The following is a 16,319-nucleotide window of genomic DNA, read 5'->3' on the forward strand; positions in this document are numbered from 1 at the left end:
TGTAGGTGCTGGGAACCAAATCAGGATCCTCTGCAAGAACAGCTAGTGCTCCTAACCACTGGAGCCGTTTCTCCAGCCACAGTAGTATTTTTACTTTATTTTCAAGAGCTTTAACATTTTTTATGTTCATCTACTTTTGTTTATATATATTTTTTCATCTTTAAAACCTTTTAAAAATTATTTTTAGCCGGGCGGTGGTGGCGCACGCCTTTAATCCCAGCTCTTGGGAGGCAGAGGAAGGTGGATCTCTGTGAGTTTGAGCCCAGCCTGGGCTACAGAGTGAGTTTCAGGAAAGGCGCAAAGCTACACAGAGAAACCCTGCCTAGGAAAAAATAAAAAAAAATTTTATTGTACTTTTATTAGTGTTTTGCCTGTATGCAAGTTTGTGCTCAGAGCAGCTAAAAGAGGAATATTATAATATAAACCATTATGAACCACCACACGGGAGCTGGACTTGAACCTGGATCCTCTGGAGAGCAGCCAGATCAAGCCATGCCCCAGCCCCCCATTTTTTTTCTACTTCACACTCCTTTCCCTCCTCTCTGTAACCGTCTGTCTCCTTTCTTCCCCTCCCAGCCTTCCTCCTTCATGTCATTCACTATTTTCTCTTTAACAATTTCAACTCCACAGTTTATTTTACATTAGGCTTTTGTTATATTTATTTTCATGTGCTTCGGTATATGTGTGCAGGTCAGAGCGTAACTTTTAGGAGTTAGTTTCTCTCCTACCATGTGGGTTGCCAGGACCAAACTCAGGTCACCAGGTTTGGTGGCCAGCACTTTTACCCAGTGAGCCATCTCACTGGCCCTGTTTTTTTTTCCTTGCCATTTTTTGTTCTATGGGTTTTAGTGCTCTAGGTGGCTTCAACTGGTTTTTGGTTTTTCGAGACAGGGTTTCTGTCACCCTGGCTGTCCTGGAACTCACTCTGTAGACCAGGCTGGCCTTGAACTCAGAGATCCGCCTGCCTCTGCCTCCTGAGTGTTGGGATAAAAGGTGTGCGCCACCACCGCCTGGCTGTGGTCTGTTTTCTGAGGATTGAGCCCTCCAAGGAATATTTATTAAAAAGATCAAAATGTGTAGGTAAACAGACTGATGGCTCAAAGGTATAAAATAAGAGCTGTTATTGGAGACGACCCAAGTCTGGTTGCCAGCACCCACTTTAGGCCTCTCCTAACCACCTGTAACTGCAGGTTCAGAGGATGCATGCTGTGGGATGTTCTGTATGTCAAATGTGTTGCTGATTAGTCAATAAATAAAACACTGATTGGCCATTGGCTAGGCAGGAAGTGTAGGCGGGACAAGGAGGAGAATAAAGCTGGGAAGTGGAAGGCTGAGTCAGAGACACTGCCAGCCGCCACGATGACAAACAGCATGTGAAGATGCCGGTAAGCCACGAGCCATGTGGCAAGGTATAGATTAATGGAAATGGATTAATTGAAGCTGTAAGAACAGCTAGCAAGAAGCCTGCCACGGCCATACAGTTTGTAACCAATATAAGTCTCTGTGTTTACTTGGTTGGGTCTGAGCAGCTGTGGGACTGGCAGGTGAGAGAGATTTGTCCTGACTGTGGGTCAGGCAGGAAAACTCTAGCTACAAACGGCACCCAACATGGTGGCAAGAGTTTCCACCTAAAAACTGAGAAAAAAGATTCTAAAACGGAGCTAAAAACAGTTCCTAACTGTCTCTCTCAAATGAGCGGCAGCTGCCGGTTTGAGCTACTTGTGGGTTCCTGGCATGCGCGCTCGACCTGCAGTATGGCAGGAATGAGGCCTCTGCAAGTGGCACATTAAGCTGTGTGGTGGATTTAGACTTTGCTAGTACAAAACAAAAAAAAAGAGGTTTCTGGGCTACACGCTGCTTGGATAAAAGCATAGAGCCATGATAGCTCCCAGAGCTGGTGGTAAACCACCGCCATGTTGGGAAGCTGAGGTGGGCGGAGCCAGCAGCCACAGCTGCTGCAGTTTAAAGCAATAGATTCACAATAAGACAGATTCAGATGTAATAGTTTACAATGTGTGTAAAATATACGTAGGCTTGAAAGAGACAAAAAAGGTGATATATACAATTACAGAAACAAATACATAGTTTTAAAAATAAAGTCTTTAAAGAGACAGTAAAATTAATATAAAAAATAAGCCACGTAAAGATGAATATTACACAGAGAATCTGGATTGTGTTGTCTTTGGGATTGTTAACTGCAGAAAAACATTTGATTGTAAAAGCTGTTGAGTTAAACCAATATATAGATTTTAAAGATACCTTGACTTCAAAATTTGGATATAAGGATATGTTGCTTTGGAAAAGAGTCTCTTTTATTTCCACAGAAAGCCAGAGGCTATGGATTTGTTCTAGATTAAGATACATCAGGTTTGACCAGCCAAGACCCCCTGAAAGGTCTCCGATGACACCATGGCCCAGATGATCCAACATCCAGAATGGTTTCAAGGCAACTGGCTCAGACGATATAGCCTCACAGACTACTAAATTTTTCTTTGTGTCCCCATAAGATACAGCGCCCCCCTCCAGCAGGAAGTAGTAAGAGAAGCTACGCCCAAATTCCCAAATTATATGTAATTTTACTTTGTTAAGGTTAAAACCTTCCTTTTTGAAAAAAAAAAAGGGGGGGGAAGTGCTGTGGGATGTTCTGTACGGCAAATGTGTTGCTGATTAGTCAATAAATAAAACACTGATTGGCCATTGGCTAGGCAGGAAGTGTAGGCGGGACAAGGAGGAGAATAAAGCTGGGAAATGGAAGGCTGAGTCAGAGAGACACTGCCAGCCGCCACGATGACAAACAGCATGTGAAGATGCCGGTAAGCCATGAGCCATGTGGCAAGGTACAGATTAATGGAAATGGATTAATTTAAGCTGTAAGAACAGCTAGCAAGAAGCCTGCCACGGCCATACAGTTTGTAACCAATATAAGTCTCTGTGTTTACTTGGTCGGGTCTGAGCGGCTGTGGGACTGGCAGGAGAGAGAGATTTGTCCTGACTGTGGGCCAGGCAGGAAAACTCAAGCTACAGATGCAACACCTTCCTGACCTCTGAGGGCACCTATACTAACATACACACACATATACACATAAGTAAATAAAAACCTTCAAAGATTCCAGGGCCAATGTGCATGCATATATGTATGCTTAAGTATTTTAAAAGATCTCAAATAAAACTGGAAGAGATATCCATAACCAGATGAGCAAATCACAACACAGGTAAGAAAAATATGAAAGCATGGAAATGTAACCCCTCAATTACCAAATTTAATGATACTAAAATCGTTAAAATGATGGTTTCAAAGGGGATACAAAAAGCAGATGAGGGGGCTGGAGAGATGGCTCAGAGGTTAAGAGCACTGGCTGTTCTTCCAGAGGTCCTGAGTTCAATTCCCAGCAACCACATGGTGGCTCACAACCATCTGTAATGAGATCTGGTGCCCTCTTCTGGCCTGCAGGAATGCAGGCAGAACACTGTATGCATAATAAATAAATATTTAAAAAAAAAAAAAAAAAAAAAAAAAAAAAAAAAAAAAAAGCAGATGAGGGCTGGAGAGATGGCTCAGAGGTTAAGAGCACTGGCTGTTCTTCCAGAGGTCCTGAGTTCAATTCCCAGTAACCACATGGTGGCTCACAACCATCTAATGAGATCTGGCGCCCTCTTCTGGTATGCAGGCAGAACAATGCATACATAATAAATAAATTAAAAAAAAAAAAAGCAGATAAATGAAGTAAAAAAAAAAAATCAATTCAGGAACTGGACTGATTAACAAGCTAGCAACATGAACGAGGAACAGACAAAGAAAAAGCAGGGGCTGCAGAGACGGCTCAGCACTGGAGTGGCACTGCTCTTGCTGCGGCCCTGAGTTTGACCCTAGCACCATCTAAGAAAGCTGGGTGTGCTGGCTTGTGCCTCTAATTCCACTGATGGGAAAGTGGAGTCAGGATCCCTGTCTAGACAGCCAGTATATACAAATAAGTGAGTTCCAGGTTTAATCAGAAACCCTATCTCAAATAAGGTAGAGGGCAATTAAGATACCCCACTTGGCTGGGTGGTGGTGGCGCATGCCTTTAATCCCAGCACCCGGGAGGCAGAGCCAGGCGGATCTCTGTGAGTTCGAGGCCAGCCTGGGCTACCAAGTGAGTTTCAGGAAAAGGCGCAAAGCTACACAGAGAAACCCTGTCTCGGGGGGGGGGGGGGGGGGGGGGGGGGGGATCCCGCTCTTCACCTCTGGCCTACAGCCACATAAAATCCTTGCAGCAGCAGCAGAAGTCATAGGCGACCAACCAGGAGGAGGGAGGCAGCAGGGGCTGGAAAATCATCCTGCACAGAATGCTCGTGCAGAAGCCTCAGATCAGTTCCCAGCACCCACACTGCAGCTCACAACCTACCCACATTAACTTATCTTTTTCCATCAAATCCACATCATCAGGCTTGAATGGGAAAGTACTTTTACTGGCTGAGCCCACTGGCCAGCCTGATCCTATTCTTGAAGACCTTAACAACTCCACCAGAAAACTTAGATCTGACACACTTTCTGCAACAGGACACAAAACTAACACAAAAATCAGTAACTGTTCTATACACTAGTAACTAACATGCAGAGAAAGAAAGAAACAACCCATTTCACAATAGCTTCAAATGATAAATACATAAAAGGCCCAGAAATAACCTAACTAAGGAGTATAATGTAAGCTTCAAGAGATGGAGAGAGCATTTCCTGCCATGGGTCAGCAGAACCAACAAGGTGCGAATGAGATACTACAAGAGCAACCTGGAGGTCAGTGACATTCCTATCTCAATGTCGATGACATTGTTCAAATAACAGAACATCTAACACACGATATAAAAACGGGTGCAGCCAGTATGGAGGTTTCTCAAAAAACTAAAAATAAAACTACCATATGACCCAGGCATTCTATTCCTGGCTGTATATTGGAAGGACTCTCGGTCAACACATTGCATGCACATTACTGCTGCACTCACTGTTCACAGTAGGTGGAAGGCTGGACCAGCCTACATGCCCATCAGCAGAGAACGAAGAAAATGTAGTACATGTATATACACACAACATAAAGAAAATGAAGGCATGACCTTTACAGGAAAATGGGTCAAACTAGAAATCATACAAGCAAAAATATTAGACTCAGAAACGTGTTTTCTCCCATATGCAGAGACTACATTTAAGAGACAGAGACAGACACACACTGAAAATGAGACAGAGACAGAAAGAGTGGGGGCGGGGGTGTCTAGAATAGAGACCACAAGAGGCTAGGAAGAGATCTTAAGCAAGTTATAGAGAGGGATAAGAAAGCTAAGAGGAGACTAAGTGGGGGAGGAAGGGAACCAGCCAGGGGTGGGGGCATGGCATGGGGACAGCAGGGGAGGGGAACACATGAGAATGAAGTATCACAACACATGTGGAAGAAAAGGCCACAATGAGACCCACTATGTTCAGGTTTATGTTAACGTGAAATCTTCATGTAAAAAAGTGAGCCAGGCATGGTGGCACTTGCCTTTGATCCAGACTGAGGCCAGCTGTCTGTATGCCAGATCACAGGACAGCAAGAGCTACACAGTGAGACCCTGACCAAAACCATACAAAAAACAAAGAAAGCATCTCTGAACTCCTCCTTAAAAACCAAAACTCCAACTCTGAGTTGAGATCAGCCTGGTCTACAGGGTGAGTTCCAGGACAGCCAGAGCTACACAGAGAAACCATGTCTTGAAAAACCAAAAGAAACAAAACAATTTCTCAGGGCTAGAGAGATGGCACAGCAGTACTCACTGCTCTTGAGAAGATTTAGGCTCAGTTTCTAGCACCTACATGGTGGCTCACAATCACCTGTAACTACTGTTCCAGGGGATCCAATGTCCTCTGGCCTCCTCCGGCACATACACACACAGTGTACATGAATTTAAAGGTATGCACACATACACTGAAACTTATCTTTAAGAATAAACTTGAGGGAGCTGTTTATTCATTCTAGAATTTCTGTCTATTCATTTTTCTTCTCTTCCTATGCCTTCGTGGTTCAAATTTGATTTTCATCCTTGCATCCAATGAAATAGTTCTTGTCAAGGCTTTCAGTGAAGCTGCTAAACACAGACTATTCCTGTCTGTAGTAGTTATAAAGTTATCACACACAATGAACCACTACTCCTAGGGAAATGTGGGATCTTCTCAGCACATCCATTGATCAATATATAACCTGGTTTTAAGATTCAAGATACCACTGGGGGTGAGAGTGGTGCACGCCTTTAATCCCAGTGCTCAGGAAGCAGAGGCAGGTGAATCTCTGAGTTCGAGGCCAGCCTAGTCTACAAAGGGAATGCCAGGACTACACAGAGAAACCCTGTCTTGAAATGTAACGACAAGGAAATATCAGGACACCTTACTTGATATCCAGTTCATTACCACTGACTGGCAGTAAACACATTCTACCTCATTCCTGTGTTCTGACATCTATTTCCTCCCTAGGGCACCCCATGGCCTCCCTGGACCCAGAAGACAGGTCGGCGTTTTTATCAGTAGCACCAACACACCGACTAGAAGGCAGAAAGGACGTTTACTCTGAAGTGAACCCAAAAGTCACATCCAGCGACCTCCTCTGACTAGACTCACACCTCGGCAGCCTCACTGACAGCAAAACTACTTCAACAGACCCTGCCCCACAGTTCCTGGACGCTCTAGTCTGCTTTTCTCCTTTTCTTTCCGTTTTCCATTTGGGTGCTTTCTACTAGTCTGTCTTCAACCATGTCAAGTCCAGTAAGCCCTAACACCACGGACTATGCTATTTTTATCTCTAGCAGTCCTATGTAACATCCAACTCCTTCTTCTGCAATTCCCTGCTGTTCATACATGCTATCTACCCCAAATCATGTGTGTTATGGCATGTGCATTCTGACCACCCAAAAAGATAAAAGGAATAACATACACCTGTAATGCAAACAGGTGCTCCTAAGGCAGAGGTAAAAAGATCAGGAGTTCACGGCCACCCTTCACTATACAGTGAATTTGAGACTAGCCTAAGCTATGTGAGACCTTGTCTTAAAATGTAATTGACTTGCCTGGCACCCCTTTAATCCCAGCATGTGGGAAGCAGAGGCAGGAGGATCTCTATGAGTTCAAGGCCAGCCTGGTCTACAGAGTGAGTTCCAGGACAGCCAAAGCTACACAGAGAAACTCTGTCTCGAAAAACCAAAAGGAAAAAAAAAAGGGCAGTTGACTTCTCCTTCCCTCCAAGTATGACAGCCCACCTTTGACTTCTGTGGGTCTCAAAAGCCAGTTGCCTGTAGAATATGGAACTTACTCTTTGTTGTTCGAATTTCTAATGGTCTTATATAAAAACCTAGGGCCAGATATTGGGGTGAAAGCTGAAAAATCAGAGAAGCAGAGCAAGCCACAGCCACCACCTATTAATTACCTCACCAACTCCAAGAATCCTCTGACTGAAATGCTCGAGTCCTCACCCGAAAGGGTCTCAGCTGAACTAATGCTTTAGTTCCTGTTCCCTCAGGCCTTATGTCCCTTTCTCTGCCCTGTCCTCGTGCTTCCCAGTACTGGGATTAGAGGCGTGTGCCACCACTGCCACACTCTTTTCAGCTTTCTATGCCCTAGGCAGAAATCAGAAATTGCCCCATGACTTTAATTTATATTAAAATTTATATTTACAACTCCTAAGTTGACGTTTCTAGTCTGAACACGTTAGTCAATTAAACTAAATTCTCTAATGAATATGCTTATCATGAAAAAAAATATTTCAATACATCCATAATGAACTTGGTTTTTGATGATCCAAGCTGGGCATATGCCTATTATTCTAGGACCCTAATGTTAGCACTCTGGTGCTAGGCTAGAAGAGGATGATCAAGAATTCCAGGCCCTGCTAGGCAGAGTGGTTCACACCTTTAATTCTAACACAGGGAGAAGGCAGGCAGATTTCTGTGAGTTCGAGGCCAACCTGGTCTAAATAGTAATTTCAGGTCAGCCTGCAACTTTCCCCCCAAAAAATGGGGGGAAAAAAAGGTCTTCCTTTCCAAAGGTGTTTCAGTCCTTCCCTCCCTCCCTCCCTCTCCCTCCTTAAGGGCATCATTTCAAAGTCTCTCTGTGCTGGGTTTTCTGAACATTGGTAGTAAGACAACAGGTTAATTTGTGAACACTACTGATCAGCCCAGTACTCTGGCTAGTGCTTGACTTACCTGATGGGCTATTATCTGAGAAATGTGAGTTCCCTGAACTGTTGAACCAGGATGAGGTGCAGTCTCTGAAGTGTTACTCTTGTGGGAATCTTCCATAATCAACTGAAAGGAAAAGAGCCGGTTAAAATGCTACAGAATTAGCAACTACTGCAGCCATATCACGCTTGGTCAGCTAGTTGCCCTACAGAAGAAAACCAGTGCCTACAGTTTAGAGTGTTCTTTGACATTTTAAAAATCAGAAACGCCAGACTATGTTTATAGATACTTGAGTCTTCCTATCAACAGGAGAGGATCTTTCTCCAATCCAGGGTAGAGTCTCTAATTGTATGCATAGCTTCATAAAGATAATTTACTAACAGGCTAATAAAACTAACGGGCAGGGCATGCTGGTGCTTGACTATTTTGTTTTGTTTTTGAGGCAGTGTTTCTCTGTGTATGTTTGGCTGTCCTGGAAATTGCTCTGTAGACCAGGCTGGCCTCGAACTCAGAGATTCTCACCTGCCTCTGCCTCCGAGTTCTCTGGAGCCAGCCAGGGATACACAATGAGACTGTCTCTGTCTCCTTCTCGTTCTAAATAAAGACTGGTAAAAGATTCAGATAGGATTTAGGTCTTTATGGTTACATGCAGGACTAGAGTGACTTTATCTGGTATGCATGGGGTCTTGGCACTAGCCTTAGCACCACCCAACACAAACTAGCCTGTGCTTTTAAGTAGGTCTACAGAGTTCCAGACTAACCAGGCTACACAGTCAAGACCCTATCTTGCTGGGCAGTGGTGGTGCACGCCTTTAATCCCGGAACTTGGGGTGGGTGGGGGGAAGAGCCAGGCGGATCTCTGAGTTTGAGGCCAGCCTGGTCTACAAAGTGAGTTCCTGGATAGGCTCCAAAAGCTACACAGAGAAACCCTGTGTGTGTGTGGGGGGGGGGGGGGGGGAGGAGACCCTATCTCAAAAATAGAGGAAAGAGAGGAGAGAGACGGGGGAAGGGAAAAAGAAGGGGGAAAGAACAAGAAAAAACCATTTCTGATTTGAGAAAGGATGAATATAGATAGATAGATAGATGGATAGATAGATAGATAGATAGATGGGGGGGGATGCAGGCTGAAACTTCAGCTCAATGTCAGTGATGCTAAAAAGCGGGTACCTAGTTGTCCCTGCTTTTTTTTTTTTTTAATTTATTATGTATCAGCATGTATGTCTGCATGCCAGAAGAGGGCACCAGATCTCATTATAGGTGGTTGTGAGCCACCATGTGGTTGCTGGGAATTGAACTCAGGACCTCTGGAAGAGCAGCCAGTGCTTTTAACCTCTGAGCCATCTCTCCAGCCCTGCCCCTGCTTTTCAAACAGCCGTTTCAATTCTTTTTTAATATGAGCATAGGTGGTTTGCTTCCATGTGTGTCTGTAGGCCATGTGTTTGCCTGGTATCCCAGGACGGCAGAAGAGGGCACTGGATTCCCTGGGACTGGAGTTACAGGTGGTTGTGAGCTCCATGTGGGTGCTGGGAATTAAACTAGTTGCTGGAAAGAGCAGTCAGTGCTCTTAAGCACCAACCCATTTCTCCAGTCTTAAAAACTTTAGTCATGGAGCTGGAGAGATGGCTCAGAGGTTAAAAGCACTGGCTGCTCTTCCAGAGGTCTTGAGTTCAATTCCCAGCAACCACATGGTGGCTCACAACCATCTATGAGATCTGGCGCCCTCTTCTGGCTTGCAGGTATACATGCAGGCAGAACACTGTCTACATAGTATGTCTTTAAAAACAATTTAGTTGTATAAAATACAGAGGAAATTTTCTCATCTTAATCATTTTTATTTATCTTACATTATCTTGGGAGTTTTTACACAGGGTCTCTCTAGCCCTGGCTGTCCTGGAACTCAACTCTGTAGACCAGACTGTCCTTGAACTCAAGTCATCTGCCTGTCTCTACCTCCCTGGTGCTGGGATTAAAGGCATTTGTCACCATGCCCAGCTTATCATTTTTGTTTTGTTTTCTTCCCCGAAACAGGGCTTGGCTGTCCTGGAACTCACTCTGTAGACCAGACTATCTTTGAACTCACAGAGATCTGCCTGCCTTTGCCTCCAAGTGATGAGATTAAAGGCCCGTGCCACTACACCTGGCTTTATCTTACCATTTTTAAATGGACAGTTGTGTTGACTACATTCACAGTTGCACAACCAACCTCTAGAGTTTTCTGTATCTGTTAAATAACTGTCGTTTTCCTCCTTTCCTCCACGAGCCCCAGCAACTACTGTTCCTCTTAGTGACTACTACTCTAGACACTTCCACAGGAAAATTAGTGTGTCTTTGTGGCTGCTTTACTTCATTTGGCACAAGGAGCCCAATCCATCCACACCTAGCTCATGTCAGGATTTTCACAGTTTCAATCTGGGTAACACTCCCTGGAATGTACACCCCACACATTTATCCCTCCATCTGCTGGTCAACACTTGGGTCGCTTCAGCCTCCTGACTGCTGTGAATAGCTCTGTTATAAACATGAATTCACAACTACCTCTTTAAGACCTGCTTTGGCCAGGCATTGGCCTCAAAGGTGGATTCTAGAGTTTGAAGCTAGCCTGGTCTACATAGTAAGTTCCAGGACAGCCAAGGCTACATAGAAACCCTGTCTTGGGCTGGAGAGATGGCTCAGAGGTTAAGAGCATTGGCTGCTTTTCCAACAGGTCCTAAATTCAATTCCTAGCAACCACATGGTGGCTCACAACCATCTATAATGAGATCTGGCGCCCTCTTCTGGCCTGCAGGTATACATGCAGGCAGAACACTATAAATAAGAAGTAAATATATCTTTAAAAAAAAACAAAAAACAAAACAAAACAAAACAAAAAAACCGAAAAAACCCTGTCTTGAAAGCACAAAACAAAACAAAACAAAAAGCGCTTTTCACTCTTGTTATGTGTTCCACAAGGGAACACTAGATTACTTGGCTGTTCTGTTGACACCCTGGGTACTGTAGCAACACTGATTTTTTTCTTTTTCTTCTTCACAACAGGGTTTCTCCGTGTAGCTCTGGCTTCTTGGAACTAGCTCTGTAGACCAGGCTGGCCTCAAACTCAGAAACCCTCCTGCCTCTGCTTCCCAAATGCTGGGATTAAAGGTGTGCACCACCACTTCCCAGCCTGGCAACACAAATCATAATCATTCCTACCAGAACATTAGAACTTAAGCTACAGTAATAACAAGGCGGTATCTTACTGTGTTTTGGTTTTCATCTCTCCATATTCATGCTAGCCAGCTTTTTTTTTTTTTGGTCTCTAACCTGGCCCTAGTGTGCTGAGTGCTGGGATTAAAGAAATGTACCACCATGCCTGTCTCAGAAAACAAATTCATGCTTACTCTCCAGGTGTAAACTATTGTTAATCATTGAAAAACCACCTCCTATATGAATGATTTTAATTTTTTTCTCCTCTTAAGTACGACATTAGCTCCTTTCCCCCCACAACACCAAAAATATATAAGGAAGCAAAAGGTTAAGAAATCTTAACCACAGGCTAGAGGGACGACTCAGTGGGTCAAGAACACTGGCAGCTCTTCCAGAGGACCTGAGTTCAATTCCCAACACCCATTCACAACCATGTGAAAACTCCAGTCCCAGGGCATCTGAGGCTCTCTTCTGGTCTCCACAGGCACACATGCAGGCAGAACATCCACGTACATAAAAATTTTTAAAATAAAATGTTTTTGTTAAAAGAGAAAAGGCCAGGCATGGTGGTGTCTACCTTTAGAGGCAATCAGATCTTTTAGTTCGAGGCCACCCACTGAGTTCCAGGCCAGCTAGGCCTGCGTAGTAAGACCCTGTCTCAACAAACGATAAAAGGAAACATACATGCAGGAAATACACTCATAAATTAAAAATAAAATTAAAAATTTTTAAATAAGTTTATAGTTTGTAACTATAAACAGTAAGTAACTATAAACATTGTAAGCCATAATCAGTACCTGTTCTGTTTTACTGACATTATCAACTGCAAATACACTAAAAAAAAAAAAAAGAATGATTTTTATTTTCTGTGCATTGGTGTTTTTGCCTGCATGTATATCTGTGCGAGGGTGTTAGATCCCCCTGGAACTAGAGTTACAGATGGTTGTGAGCTGCCATGTGGGCTCTGGGAACTGAACCCAGGTCCTCTGGAAGAGCAGTCAGTACTCTGAACTGCTGAGCCATCCCTCCAGGCCCAGCAATATTCTTTGTTCACCTTTTCTTGGCTGTTCCTAAAAATTAAGTCTGGTTGGCTTTGTTGTGGTATCTTTGTTTTTGAGGCAGGCCCTAAAGCCCAGGCTGGCTAAAAAGCAATCCTTCTACCATGCTTGGCTCAAATTCTGCTTTCTAAAATAACATTTTAAAACACGATAAATGTTATATATACATTTTGTATAAAAATAAATTAAGCTCCAAGCAGCAGCTGTCATGAGATAACAGCAAGTAGGGCACAATCACAAAGGATCTATGAAAAGCAGGTTCAAATGCATCATCAATAAGAACCAACACGATAAGGAACACGCACATCATACTTCTGGGAACTGAGAGGTCACAGCAGGCTATGAATTGCTGGCACAGAAAAGGCAAGGTACTTTCCCCTATGACAGGATCTCCTGTAGCCCAGGTTGGCCTCAAACTTGCTATCTAAGAGAGGATGACTTTTCTGGAGCTTCTGATCATTCCCGTCTCCACCCCACCCCACCCCACCCCCCAGCAGCTTTATACAGAAATTGCCATCACACCCAGGGCCTAGAAGGAGCAGGGAAGGAACTATCTAAGCTACACCCCTAGCCCAAGGCAAGGTGGGTTAACAAATTCTGCAAACAGAGACTTCCTAAGTGAGATTCCAATATAAGAACTTTGGTTTTTTGTGGTGCTGCTGGAGGCCACAACTAGGGTCATCCAAGCACTGTACAACTGAGCTCCCCCCAGCTCCTAAGAGCATGTCACATGCCACCTCGTGGATGCCCTATTTTACTCAGATTGTTATTTACTGTGGCTCTTACAGTACTATTCGAAAGACCTGAAGCTAGGGCTGTTTTAACCAAAGCCTTGTTCTTTTATTTCACATGTCTCTGCTCCAACAACACCCTCCTGTTACCATCCCTATCTATCTTAATAGTGTTCCCTTGTCTGGCACATCTCTCCAGATTATTTAACAATGAGCTGTGTTTACCAGCCTGCCTGTTTCTCTCAGTTTTAAGCTTAGGCTAATGTGTGCTCGGTGGCCAGCAGAGACTGACTGTCATGAGTGAACAGTAACTATGTGGTGAGTTTGGGGTCAGGGAGCCCCCTTACCCATCATTTCCACAACTGTTAGTCACAATGAATCTTCCAGATCCTCAGATGCGGCTGGCTTGCTTCACCCCACCTTGAGGCTTGCATACATGCTATTTCCTATGCTACAAACACTATTTCCCCTTCCTCCTCCTGAGACTGGCTTCTATAATTTCCTCTCCAGGCAAACCTACATGATGACCTCCCCTAGACTAGTCTAGAGGCTGACTGTACACCCCAGTAGTTTTTTCAAGACAGGATTTCTGTGTAGCTTTGGTTGTCCTAGAACTCGCTCTATAGATCAAGCTGGCCTTCTTGCAACACCTACCACAGGTGTTGCTGTTTTTCTGTCTCTCCCACCAGAACATAAGTCCCAGGAAGTCGAGCATATCCCTTCCCTACACAGAGCCAATGTCTTCACATTTAACACTGTAACAAAACCACCTGCTTACTTAGACGTATCTAATCAGAACTGATGAAATAATGGCTAAAGAAATACCCTCAGAGAATCACTCCACCTCAGCTACAGAAACAGGGTTAACAGGGGCACAGGAAAACTGGAGGTATCATCATCCTATGTGAGAATTGGAAATTCACTGACTTCTTGGCAGGGTTTTTGTTTTGTTTTCTGACTTGACTATCATCTACTGGTGACATGTACTATCACAGTCCTGTAGACCAAGCAATCAAGAACTGCAAACACTATTCAGGAGCTGTCACATTCAACTTTGGGATGTCCAGTTGTTTCCAAGAGCTGAGTATGAAGCATGCTAGGCAAACACTCTCCCACTTAGCCACATTATAATGGAGATAAAATGGTAAGTGTACGCTGTAAAGCAGGTGAGGGGGCAACTGGCATTTTATAAACAAAATATCTATTGGCAACAAAATCTTGGGATAAACGCATTTTGTGAACATAAATACTATACAAACTCTTATCACAGGTGAGGCCAGTTTTACAAAGATTCCTACCACATCTATGCTGAAATAGCCTGAGATGTCAAGAGGCCCTTGAAGACTTGTGGTTCAATTGTTTTCAAGGCTACAGTACTGCTGATTCTAGGCCAAACTGAACCACATACAGTTTAAGACCAGTTGGGAATAAAGTATGAGCCTTTCTCAAACAGGCAAACACCCTCAAAAGCTAACGCTAGGCAGGAGAGATGGCTGAGGGGTTAACAGCCCCTCCCGCTCTTTCACAGGACACAGGGCCAGTTCCTGGCACCCGCAACAGCCTCGAACTGCAGTTCCAGATCTGACCCCTCTGGCCTCTTCAAGCACCTGCACGCAGACGGTGAACATAACCTGCCAGAGGCACACATACATAAACAAAAACAATAATGTCTCACTATTGGGACTTGCTGGCCGGGAACTCGCTGTGTAGATAGCAGAGAGAGATCGACCTGCTTCTGCCTCCCGAGAGAGTAGCTGGGATTAAAGGTGTGTGCTACCATACCCCGCAATAAATAGATCTTTTTGTTCGCTTTTTTTTTTTTTTCTCCCTCGAGACAGGGTTTTTCTTTGAGTAGCCTCGGCTGTCCTGGAACTCGCTCTGGCCTTGAATTCAGAGATCCACCTGCCTCTGCCGCCCAAGTGCTGGGCTCAAATGCGTGCCCTTCCACCGCATGGCGAACAGACCAAACAACCAACACCAAGTTCCAGGGCAGCCAGGGCGATACAGAGAAATCCTGTCTCGAAAAACCAAACCACACAAAAAGAAGCCACTAACACAAGCCGTGTTCGAAGCCAGCCTCGACCATAAAGGCCAGGTTGGGACGCCCTGTCTCAGGCAAAACTAAGGCGGCCAGCACGTAGGCGACCACGTCTAGGAACCCTGCCACCAGAAACCTGCCTCCTTAACGAACCCCGCCTGAAAAAGCAAGCGCGGCTACTCTAACGTAAGCGGCCGGCTGGGAGACACCCGGAAGAAGAGCAAAGCACCGCCCGCCGCGCCGCACGGCGGGGTTGCCTTGGTTTCCCCCCGGCCCCGGGGCGGGCGGGAGCCCGAGGACCCGGTGCCTGCAGCCTGGTGGCGGGCCGTCCCCGGCTCTTCCCGCCGCCGCCGCCGCGGCGTGGGCCGAGGGAGCGAGCGCGCCCGCAGGACCGGAGCCCAACGCCGCCCCGGGTGCGCTCGGGGAGGCGCGCGCGGCCGGAAGCGCGCGCGGCCGGCCGGCCCCACCCCCGCGCCCCTCCCCCACCGCCGCGCGCGAATCCCCCGGCCGGCGCGTGGCCGCCACGGCGTCCCCGCCGCCCTCCCGCCCGGGCCGCCCCGAAGCCGTGGTCCCGCCGCCGCCCCCGCCGCCCCCACTTACCCGCGGCGGGAGCCGCCTGGCCGCTGCCCGGGGCGGGAACTTCCACTCCCCTGTCCCAGGCGGCGCCGACGTCGCTGCTCACTTCCCAGCCGCAGGCCGCGCGGGGCGGGGAGGCGCTCCTCCCTGGGGCCGGCCGGCGGGCGGGCGGGCGGGCGGGGACGGAGAAGCGGCGTGACTCGAGCGCCAACCGTCCCGGGCTACCGTTTCCCCGCCGCGAGGGGCGTCTCTGGCGGCATGACCCGCCGCCGCCGCCGCAGGCCGGGGGCTGGGGAGGGGCGGGGCCTGCGCCGGCCTGCGTGCTGCGTCACCGCGTGCTCACGTGGCGCGCCGCCATCTTGGCGAGCCCCGGAGCGCGCGGGCTGGGCCCGCCGCGGGGTTGCTTGGCTCGCCCGGTGCGTTCTGCCTGCCTGCCTGCCTGCCGTGCAGCGCGGGGCGGGCCTCCTCCTGCTCCCCGGTGTGGAGCTCGGCCGCGCTGAGGTCCCTGACCTTGACCGGCACCGCTCGGTGCGCTGCGAGACGAACGGATGTTGAGGGGCT

At 46.5% G+C, this 16,319-nt stretch overlaps 1 protein-coding gene across 8 annotated transcripts in view; it reads right to left on the reverse strand.

The window, feature by feature from the left end:
* Positions 1 to 15,929, reverse strand: part of Atf1 (activating transcription factor 1) — a 63,450-nt gene extending 47,521 nt beyond the window's left edge. For 5 of the 8 annotated variants that reach the window (XM_059247335.1, XM_059247338.1, XM_059247343.1 and 2 more), the window contains exon 1: positions 8,197 to 8,298. In XM_059247335.1, coding sequence (XP_059103318.1) covers positions 8,197 to 8,292 — 96 coding nt within the window. In that variant the 5' untranslated portion in view covers positions 8,293 to 8,298. Of the gene's footprint in view, positions 1 to 8,196; positions 8,299 to 8,694; positions 8,778 to 13,491; positions 14,786 to 15,782 lie in introns of those variants that run through there. The other 3 variants (XM_059247341.1, XM_059247339.1, XM_059247340.1) reach the window with 3 other exon arrangements.
* Positions 15,930 to 16,319: the final 390 nt, after the last annotated feature.

The sequence above is a fragment of the Peromyscus eremicus genome, chromosome 20, assembly GCF_949786415.1.
Source record: "Peromyscus eremicus chromosome 20, PerEre_H2_v1, whole genome shotgun sequence".
Taxonomy (NCBI): Eukaryota; Metazoa; Chordata; class Mammalia; order Rodentia; family Cricetidae; genus Peromyscus; species Peromyscus eremicus.